Below are 11,548 nucleotides of genomic sequence, written 5' to 3'. Positions count from 1 at the left end.
CGAGATATCATCCGCCATGTATTAAGTGGGATATGAGCTTTTTGCGCGTCTGCCGGTGTTGCTTTCCGTTTGAGATCAAAGTGGATGCAACGCGTCTATTCCCTTCCACGGTTTCCTTTTTCTCTTCTTTTTCTTCGTATCCCTTCGCGCGGAAGGCAACGAAAACTCATTCCCTGTATTAATCCTTTCATACCTGATGTGCATACGTCCCGTAAATAAAATTAATGGACAAATATTTTTCACGGTATTCGTATGTTTGCGAAAGACGAGAAGATAGAAACGCTCGATGTAATTGAGCAGATTTATTGCTTATATTCTTACGTAAATATGCAGTTAATAATATTCGTAACAAATGCATGATTCATTTAATATTTTTGGCTCGGTGTAGATTATTCGTGATAAGGAAATAAATATTGCCACATAATAATGATATATAAATATCACAAAATGAAAACATTACTAATAAATTTAAAATATGAAATATTTAAACACGGTCTTAGTCCTTTATTCCTTCAAATTTGTGTTTATCACATTTGAGCCGTGCGAATTTTATTTATTTATTACTAATAAAATTTTTTATATTAAAATTAAAATAAAGTAATTTTAAAATTAAAGTATTACTAACAAGATTTCATTCTTTTATGAAAATATAATAACAAGAAATGTGTATATAAAGTGACCGACTTTATGTTATTTATTTATAATCTCATCTGTAGAGATAAGATCTACTTCCTAAATACGTATATATTTTAAGAAAATAAAACAATCTTTTCTGATAAGATCAACGGACATTGAGCAAGATTACTAATCTTTGCACTTTTGTCACAAAGATATTGACATTTTTCAAGGATTGCACTACCGATTTACGATGAATCAGTTACTAAATCGTATTGCGTTTCAAGTACCTCCGACATTGAGATTGCAAGACGTACTTCAGCAGACATGCAACCGAAACGATAAAGAATAAAAGCTGAAAGAGATTAACATATCGATGGATTCTCAAGAGCTCAAGTCACATTTAATAATGAAATTAATACTTTGAAATATCTCTAGGTGATTATTTAAAATTAATCATTAAAAGTGTGAACAGATAAAACGAATCTCATGGACGATCTCACAAAATAAATAATTAATCAAGAATAACTTACACTACTCGATAAATTGCGATATACAATATTCGTTTAAATGCCTGAACAACTTTATTTCACAATTATAAATTCCAAATATAGTTTTATCTTACACAATTTTTAATTTTATTTCTTTCATAAAATGTGTCTTTCGTCAAGTCGTACATGACTGCGCTACGTTCCAAATAACGTAAAACCCTGACATAATCACATCCATAAAAACTGTTTCTTCGTGTAATAATATCTTCAAACATGTGTATCAACGTGTCAATAAGAGATCTCGGCTCGAAGGTCTAGGTATAATTGATAACAGCACAAAAGAGAAAGGAGATTATCACAATTACAGCCGATGACGTGGTAGACGTACCGTAATCTCCAGTTTGTCCTAAATCACGTTTTTGCACTACCACCACTACGTCTGTGCCGTTTAATATCCAGTCCAAGTAATGAAAAACGTCCGCGTACACGCCGGGCAGCATTGGCTGGGCGCATCCAATGCCACCGGAAACAATTCCAGTTAGTATTCCATTGCACACCATCCCGCCACCAGAATCACCCTGGAAGAGATTCGAAAATTAGTAATGTCGGATGTAAATCACGCCGATCGTCAACATATACGTAATATGTGCGTAAATGAATGAAGAAAATACGTTACTTGGCAAGCATCCCTCCCTCCCTCCAAGTAACCGGAGCAAAACATTCCCGGTGGCAAATCCGTTTCGTTTTTGAGCAGTTCGCGACATTCTTTCACGCTCCGAATCGGCAGATCCACGTACATCAAGTCCGGGGACGTTATCGGAATACTCTGAAATATTTTGTCCCAGTGGTTTTTTGACTCTGACAAATTTCCCTGCGGCTAAAGTGTTTTGTCGTGTGTACTCACGGACGACGGATAACCCCAGCCAGACACCTGACAAACGGTGTACGGCGTGGGCGCAAATCCTGGCAAGGGCACACTACGGGCCGCCGGAGTAAACGTAAAGGGGTCCGATAGCTACGAAAACCAGATGCGAATTACGCTTAGTCTGAGTCACGTGAAAACGTGGCAAATAAACGGCGAAACGATCATACTTGCAAAACGGCAACGTCGTTATGCAAGCTTTCAAGATCAAATTCCGGGTGGAGCCTGATGTCTATTACGTCCTTTCGCTGTTGCGTCGAACTGTTCCCGTACAACTTTACTATTCCCCCAACCACAAAAATCGCCCATGGTTCTTGTTTGGCTCCATTCCTACGTGATTAATAGCTCCGTTTATTTCTATTCGGTGACAATTCAGTTTCATTTAATTAGAAACCTAGATGCTTATTCCGAACGCGCTTCTCTACAAATCTACCAACGCACACGAGGTATGTGCATTAATTGGTCGATCGACGTTTCAAACAAAGAAACAATTTTTCAAGGAGATAGCGAATGGACAGATTAAAATATATCAGATCACTAAGATATCGCCGATTAATTTATCGCAGCACAACAGTTTGAAGTTGTATAAATCTAAAGCTAGTAACAACAATAAAGTAATGAAATCTACAATTCCATTTATGATGCCTGACTTTGATAATGATCAAGATATCTATTTGAATCTCTTACATATATACGCAGTGACCTGCAGTTAGAACTAAAGAAGCGCTAATTAAACTCCCGCCGCAAAAGTGCCTTTCGGACCAGCTGCGCTTTAGAGACACCTAAAAAAAATAGCGTTTCTTTCAAACGTGCGTTAAATTAAAATTGTCGAGGGATATTACCTGATGAGGGAACTGCCCCAAAACGGCCTTTGTACCGTTAACTATGCGACCAGTGAAATTAACAGCTGTCAGCTTCTCATCGGGATGTTCCCCGACGAAAGGAACATCGATTGGCGAGCCTTAACGCATAAATTAAGAATTGACGGTGTACATATCGCTTTGTCGCGAGTTAAATAAGGTCTACATTGAATGACACGAATGGATTTATCGAGGAAAACGAAATCTGCAACAACCCCGGGTTATTGCGACGCGTGAATGAGGTATTCGCGTTATTCGTCACGGGTGTAAAAATTACTTTCCAGAACGTACGCGGCCCGAGCGATAATTATCGGGCGAGCTTAATGAAAAACTAATTAACCATCGCAATTTTATCCGAGCGCGATTAATATTCTATCGACCCCTCTATCTTGTTGCGAGTGCATGCTGCGCGTATTTTGATTCGATAATGCATACTAATGTACCGTGCAAAATTGCTCGTTGCCCACGCCCTGAATCTCCCCAGTTTCAAAAACAAACAAGAATAATCGGGAGCGAGCAGGTGTTGCGCCTCGTCGCGACTCACAAAATCAATTTGGAGATGGAGATACGTCGTGCAGCCTCCTCTTTTCTTTTACACTTACCACGGACGAAATACAGAGTCGCCAGAAGCGCCAATAGATGTAACGTAGCCCGCATTGTTCTCCGCGATTCACGAAGGTTCATCACTTAATCACTACCATACAGCGACTGCTCGGCGCTGGCAATCGCGGTATAGGAAAATTCGTTATCGGGCCATGGCCGGATTCGAGGCCTTTATCCGTAGCTTTATCCGTTATCGGTTATCGGTTATTATCTCAGGTTAATTGAGATTGGATTTCACGTCAATTGAACGCACGCATGGAAATTCCGATCTTACCGCAACTCACGAATTTTCTTTCTAATTGCTCCACAATTTTTTTTTACAACATCGCACTTTGTCAGCGTAATTTCCGATAAATTACGCCGAGGAGTATCTGTCGTCGGAGCTTCTTTTTTTCTTTTCGCTAAGATAAAACATGTATAATTACGATAATAAGTTTTAGAAGGAGCAGCGATAATATCAACTCACAAAAGATCGCGCCGAAACTGCGACGTAATCGATAGCGATTCGAAACGACGTCGAAAGATCAAGCGTAGCCGCGAGCGCGACAATTCTACCGGAAGCCGATGAAATTACCAAGTAGAATAGATAAAAATGTTCTGGAATTGGCAGAATTTTTGAATTCCGCCACGGAGCCGGACGAGATATCGGACATCAACGACAAGGGCGATCCGAGGATAATGAAATTCCAGAACGGCGGCTATTTCCGGCGACTGCAGCGGCCGGCTGCAGGATATTCATCGAAGACGGCGCTAAACTGCGAGTCGTGCGAGTATCCAATATGCAAAGTGGTCGGTGGCCGTTTAGTTCAGCCACTATTGACGTAAATTACTGGGATATCGTTGTTCCCTCCCTTCGCTCTCCTCCTTCTTCCCTTAACGCCGTGCGGCGGGAGATCGGATGCCATCGACAACGAAAAGAGAGACAAGGATCGACAGATGTGGAGGAGAAGAGCATATTACATGTATTTACCAAGAACAAGGCAGAATAAACGTAAAGGAAAAATTATTGAAGACGCAGATAAAATCCATGGATAATATTGGAACAGGAAAGATACGTAAAATTAAACATAATCGATCTGTTATATTCCAGCGATTTCGTACAATTTCTCGCTTTTTCTTACAACTAATTGTAAGTGCGAGTATATTTCCATATTCTGTGGCGATTTTCTTCCTTCTTGTAGTAACATTTTTCTATGCACTTGAAAGTTTGAGCAGTACTTTTATAGAGGAAAGTGCCCTACTATGAGATTTCTAATATGAGATAGCGGAGTTTCTGCTAAATTAACAGGTATTATCTGTTGTTTCCACCATGAATTGCCCTTAGAGTGAAATTCGTTTAGTGGAAAATTTATTGTTAGATCGTGCGATCGTTGCGAAAAAAGATGTGATTGAGTTTGAACGTTGAAAGCCTGCTATCTCACATTAGAATCCTATCTCATGATACAAGACTCTCCTCTCTATATATTTCTTTTATTATTTAATTAAGAATCTCGTTTCTTCGATCCCTGAAATTTGTGATCGTGTTCAAAAGTGACGCGCATGCGTTTCCTTCGGCCACAAAGATATTATGTGCTAAATTAAAACAATCCCGCTTGCGAAGTTACTACAGAAGGAGTAAACGTTACATTAGCTTGATAAAGTTGCGGAGGTAACAGATACATCGCGAGTTACGTTTACGATGTTCTAACTGTAAAGATAAAATCCATGGATAATATTGGAACAGGAAAGATACGTAAAATTAAACATAATCGATCTGTTATATTCCAGCGGTTTCGTACACTTTCTCGCTTTTTCTTATAACTAATTGTAAGTGCGAGTATATTTCCATATTCTGTGGCGATTTTCTTCCTTCTGTAGTAACATTTTTCTATGCACTTGAAAGTTTGAGCAGTACTTTTAGAGAGGAAAGTGCCCTACTATGAGATTTCTAATATGAGATAGCGGAGTTTCTGCTAAATTAACAGGCATTATCTGTTGTTTCTACCATGAATTACCCTTAGAGTAAAATTCGTTTAGTGGAAAATTTATTATTAGATCGTGCGATCGTTGCGAAAAAAGATGTGATTAAGTTTGACCGTTGAAAGCCTGCTATCTCACATTAGAGAGAGAATCCTATCTCATAATACAAGACTCTCCTCTCTATATATTTCTTTTATTATTTAATTAAGAATCTCGTTTCTTCGATCCCTCAAATTTGTGATCGCCTTCAAAAGTGACGCACATGTGTTTCCTCCGGACACAAAGATATTATGCGCTAAATTAAAACAATCCCGCTTGCGAAGTTACTACAGAAGGAGTAAACGTTACATTAGCTTGATAAAGTTGCCGCGGAGGTAACAGATACATCGCGAGTTACGTTTACGATGTTCTAACTGTAAAGATAAAATCCATGGATAATATTGGAACAGGAAAGATACGTAAAATTAAACATAATCGATCTGTTATATTCCAGCGGTTTCGTACACTTTCTCGCTTTTTCTTATAACTAATTGTAAGTGCGAGTATATTTCCATATTCTGTGGCGATTTTCTTCCTTCTGTAGTAACATTTTTCTATGCACTTGAAAGTTTGAGCAGTACTTTTATAGAGGAAAGTGCCCTATTATGAGATTCTTAATATGAGATGCGGAGTTTCTGCTAAATTAACAGGCATTATCTGTTGTTTCTACCATGAATTGTCCTTAGAGTGAAATTCGTTTAGTGGAAAATTTATTGTTAGATCGTGCGATCGTTGCGAAAAAAGATGTGATTAAGTTTGACCGTTGAAAGCCTGCTATCTCACATTAGAGAGAGAATCCTATCTCATAATACAAGACTCTCCTCTCTATACATTTCTTTTATTATTTAATTAAGAATCTCGTTTCTTCGATCCCTGAAATTTGTGATCGCCTTCAAAAGTGACGCGCATGCGTTTCCTTCGGCCACAAAGATATTATGTGCTAAATTAAAACAATCCCGCTTGCGAAGTTACTACAGAAGGAGTAAACGTTACATTAGCTCGATAAAGTTGCCGCGGAGGTAAAGGATACATGGCGAGTTACGTTTACGATGTTCTAACTGTAAATGACGGGACGTCTCCCGAGGATAATGAGAGATTCAAATTCAACGATATGACAACGGGGGAGGGCAGAGTACAAAAGGGGGAGCGGGGTGCGATCGCCGAGAGGGGGTCGGCGAGCGGGACAGAGTGTATAGGGCTGATAGGAGCCGCCATTACCCATCCCCCGCGTTAAACCAGCCCCCGCGTACGGCGACATGCAACCCCTGTGTACAATCTCCGTGCGTCGAACGGACCCGTCGAGGAGCCCCGGGCGTTCTCTACCGCAGAATCGCCATTCGATCGGTCCACTCGGGAGGCACGCCGCGATCGCGAGCGTACATACGCACCGGGCGTACCCCGTTCGGTTTAATACCAGCTCGGGGTGGTAGCCAGCTGACCGGTAGCGAGCTAACAGCGGCCGACAAGCTCGTAATTTAGCCCTCTCCCGGGCTCAGGTAGCTGACGCGCGAACAAACCCTTCCTTTTCATCCACCAAGCTGCGCGTTTGCCACGATTTGCCGGTAGGAACATCACGAGCGGCAAATGAGATTTATTCGCGAGCGCGTTGGTCAAGGTATTGGTACAACAGCGGCCACTGGGGGGCAACAATGCGGTAACAACGCGAAATCCACGAGCGCGGGTTGAAAGGGATTTGCGTATCTATGCGCGCGTAGCAGGTATGCTTTTGACGCATTGATACTTTATCGCAATCACGGCTAATTAGTAATACGTCGGGGAGAATAGGGAGATAAATAAATGATCCCGGCTGATGCGCCGAGCAGCATCCCTCCCGGACACATGGACTCTCCGAGGATCGGAGCTGTCTCGGCGAAACGCATTCGCCGTGCTTGTGTTACATGATGCGTACATGATGCATCGCGTGCGCCAAGAAGAAACGTGCGATTCGCCAACTGGAAATCACGCAAACAACTTAGATTTATAAGATGCGCGAGGTAACTATCGTTTTTTGCACGAGTAAATATGTACCAGAAATTAAACGGGAGGAATAATTTTCTCAAGCGGACCTTCCTGCTCGGCGTTTATTTGCGTAGGTATAAAATATATCGTGAGTTACGTTTATGATGTTTCATCTGTTAATTGACGTCTTCCGAGGATACTTAAACGTCTCATTTTCCGACGGTACAGACGCACACTCGCGCTTCGAGCCTCGAACCGCAGTTATCAAGTTCACAAACAGACCGGTGCCAGGCTTCTGAAACGCACCGCGGGGCGAAATAAACACGTGAATGGGTGCGTGCGTATAATGCGCGTATCAGGACAAATCGACGGGATGCATATTCAGGCGAAATTCAAATCCGATCTTGATTTTTCACGGTTCGTTCCCAAACGGCGTTCTCTCCCTTCTCGTTTCCCCCTTTCCGTCTCGGTCTACCCCGTGACGTTTCACTCCGGCGCGATCCTCCCTTCTATCTCTCTCTTCTCCTTCGATCGTTCACTCCCGCCGCCTCTCGCTACCACCGTAGCTTCATTTCTCTCTCCTCCACCCGCCTCTCCTTTCCTCTCGAGGTGGCTTTCCTTCTGGGCCGGGACGCGCCACCTCTTCTTCACTTCTCTCAGCCGCGTCGCGGAATCATTCTCGATGGAACCGTGGATAATGTTTATGGAACGTAATGATAAGGAATGCTGCCTACGGCCGATGGCCACGTTCGCATGAGCGAAGGCGGCGGGGTTGTGCCTCCTCGGACTATTATTTAGTCACGGAAAGCGGCCGCAATTTTGCATAGCTAACACCGCCGCTTCTCAACTTCGACGGACCCGCCGCAGTCATCGATTCCCGTTTACCGCTCGTAATCGTTAATAATTTGTCGGATCACGTATTACGGTTTTGTCACATTCCGTCGACAGATTTATCTCCAACGCCTACCGTATTCCTATATAATAAACTGTACAAGAAAAAAAAAACAGTTGCCTACCGATTTCTGGCCGTGATAACGCAATCGATGAAACTTTGGGTGCTTCATCAAGATCATCGAAACGCCTCCATATCTCATGATATTATCTGAAAATTAATTAATTAATAATTTATATCACACGCATCTTATCACGCATCGTCATTGATGAATCTTCCTCTGATATTTTAGTCGCCACAAGATTAAAGAAGAAACACACACGCGCGCGCGCGCTCGCGATGCACCGGAATGCACTTCTCGCTGTCGGGCAAGGGCGACCTTGGCGAAGTAGCGAATCCGCGTTTCTATTCATTCGCTCCCTTCGGGAGGCACCGTTCCACGTCACGGAGAGACGAGGATGATAACCTTGACTGCAATGCAGCCAGTTAAAGGGCCGTTCAAGGTCTGCCAGACGGTTCCCGGGTCTATCGTCTGGTCGTCGCTACGCTTCGCCAAATGGAGGGACTCCGGCGGGACGGAGCCCTTTTCCAATTTCACGCGAACGCGGATCCGCGCCGCGCGTTCTATACTCGGGAAATTACATGGCCTGGCACTGAAATACCAGACTATACGCCGGTGTGTCTCGGATGCGCCGCGTGCACTTCATCCGCAATGGTCTGTGAAACGGAGAGGAAAGGCGCGGCGCGACGCATTAATAGAGATTCCTGAAGATGCCGCGCACGGCAATTTAAATGGTATTTAAAGAGGGTCGAGCTTAAATCAAGCGCGTCATTACGCATCCGTGCTACTTACTTATCCGCGGTTACTCCTTCCGCGGTTACTTCGGAGAAGTAATCTTCGGAAGATGAAGTCGACGGGACTCGAAGGTAAGAAGCTCCGAAGTAAGACTGATCGTATTTTTATGAAACTGCTATATTAACCTCTATATTAACCCTTGGATGCGTAAAAGGGGTTCTTAAGCTCTTCACGGTACTCACTTCCTTATATTAGTCTTCCAACATGCTCATTCTTTCTTTTGAGTAATTTCTAGATAAACTTTGCTATCTTTCGACAGCAGTCGATTTAACATTATCGAGATCTCTTTATTTGAATTTTCGCCGCATTCATCGGGAAATCATGCATGCCCGAGTCGAGTATTTGGCCCCGAAATGGGCCTCAATTATTCTATTCTGTCTTCATTTGGACCTCGGAGTCGGTTTAAAACTCCAATTTGAGGCCCAGATGCGTAAAAAAAATGCGTTTAACCTTATTCTAGCCCTAAAGGAAAATGTAATAAAATATTTCGCTATCTTTGAAACCTCTTAGACCGAAGAGGATCCACTGACTCTTCTCAGGCCTATCTGAGGTCAAAAATTCAATACATTTTCTCCGACACAAGTCCTTAGTTCGACTTCATTGTTCCCAATTCAAAACTTATACGAGGCTAAACCGAGGTCAAAATATTCGACTCGGGTGTAAAGTATTAAAAACTCTTAAAAGACAAGTGTTATTTAATTAATAACTTTAAAGAGTAAAAAGTTACTTTCAATAATAGCTGTTACTCTTGTTCATAATAATTTAGGGGAAAAGGAAGATTTAATGACTGAATGCTTTTTAAAGTTTTTCTGGCAATTATAAAGTAAATAAAAAATGAAAACAGGGCGGACTGCAATATTATATTTATACGACGATTACAAGGAAGGCCTCGCTCAAATTTTCGCATCGCGCATGTTTCGCGTAGATCATTGATATTGCTCGCTCTCCGGCAGTTCCTTTTAAATTCATGCCTAATAAATATATCGCTGACTACGCAAACTGAAACGAATACGCGGCACGAATAAGAAGCATCGGCTCCAATGGCGCCTTACTCCAAACTTAACTCTCTCGTACAATATTCGCGCGTCTCGACCTTAACCCTCGGCTCGACGTGGTGAATTTTTTATACGATTTGCCATTTCCATCTGCGCGCGAGACGGCCGTGCTTTCGTTTGCCATCTCGGATGCCGCCACGAAGCTTTTCTCGGCTGGCGCGAGTGCGAGTGACGTCTACTCGAGCTGATGGCGGGGTCGGAGTAGAGTTTTTCTTTCTCTTTTTCTTCCATCCCGAGGCCAAAATTGGGTTGCGCGCCTTTCCCTAGGCTTCTCTCGTGGCAGAGTGGCTCACGCGTGTCGCCTTGAAGGAAATTATGTCAAGTCGTCATTGTCGGCGCCATTAGCGATCAGCACTTTGCGACAACTCTCTCTCTCTCTCTCTCTCCTGCTCTTCCTCCTCTTTCTCAAGCTTAGCTTGCATATAACGTCAATCACCTTCACGTACAGTCTTGTCCATTAATCCCTGGACCTGCATTTTTGTCATCATTTTTCTCATCTATACAAATCACTGAGTTTCCGGCTGTATGTATAATATGTACCACAGACATAGTAATACTAGTCCGAGCATGTTCTCTTTTAAGCAATGAAGTTAGGTAGAAAAGGATAGAAAGTAGGTGCCGCGTCAACCTTCCTCTTTATATTCTTCTCATTAGAAAGAGAAAAGTGGACGGCACTTACTTTCTATCCTTTTCTACCTGAGCCTCAGGTCTGGCGTCTCATGCTCGGTCTAGTATTACTACGTCTATGGTATGTACACTAGGAATCACTGACGCCTTCCCATATGAATTTAGACATAGATAAAACGCATACACATTTTCCATGTATGCAAAATGTGTTGATATGTGCACAAATTTATGTGGGAAGGCATCAGTGATTCCTAGGTCCGTATTTATAGTCGTTTCACAATTCTCGTCTCAAGAGTGTATCAGGTGAGATACTCAGGTTGGAGTTTAATATCTTGAGATACGAACGATCAATAGTTACATTTTGATTAAAGATCAACTGAAACTGTATTGAGTTGAAAAGGGAACCGATTACTCACCTGAAATTGGAGCGGCGATACGCAATTTTTCTCGACTCAAATCTTAGATGATACGAAATCCGAAAACTATTTTCTAAAACTTCCTTTGAGAATCTCTACTGAATCGAGATTACAAACAAACAGGGTTGGGAAGTAACGCGTTACTTGTAACGCCGTTACCATTTTCGTTACTTTTTTTCGGTAACGATCGTTACTTTTTTATGTCTGTAACGGTAACGGTAACGTCGTTACATTTTTACAGTAACGGTAACGAG

General features: G+C 42.2%; 1 protein-coding gene across 1 annotated transcript; it reads right to left on the bottom strand.

Moving 5' to 3' along the window:
- Positions 1-1,176: 1,176 nt before the first annotated feature.
- On the bottom strand, positions 1,177-3,621 carry LOC105559719 (trypsin-3-like). Its single transcript, XM_012008228.1, has 7 exons — positions 3,491-3,621; positions 2,871-2,989; positions 2,716-2,810; positions 2,199-2,358; positions 2,011-2,121; positions 1,783-1,932; positions 1,177-1,684 (listed from the first exon to the last, which is right to left on the bottom strand). Exons 1-7 carry the CDS (start codon positions 3,570-3,572, stop codon positions 1,421-1,423), a joined length of 981 nt encoding a protein of 326 aa, XP_011863618.1. The 5' UTR covers positions 3,573-3,621; the 3' UTR covers positions 1,177-1,420.
- Between the last annotated feature and the right edge of the window lie 7,927 nt (positions 3,622-11,548).

The sequence above is a fragment of the Vollenhovia emeryi genome, unplaced genomic scaffold (genome assembly GCF_000949405.1).
Source record: "Vollenhovia emeryi isolate VEMERY1.0 unplaced genomic scaffold, V.emery_V1.0 DF939257.1, whole genome shotgun sequence".
Lineage (NCBI taxonomy): Eukaryota > Metazoa > Arthropoda > Insecta > Hymenoptera > Formicidae > Vollenhovia > Vollenhovia emeryi.
Note: the sequence above shows the minus strand (reverse complement) of the source record. Positions and strands in the feature narration are given on the sequence as shown.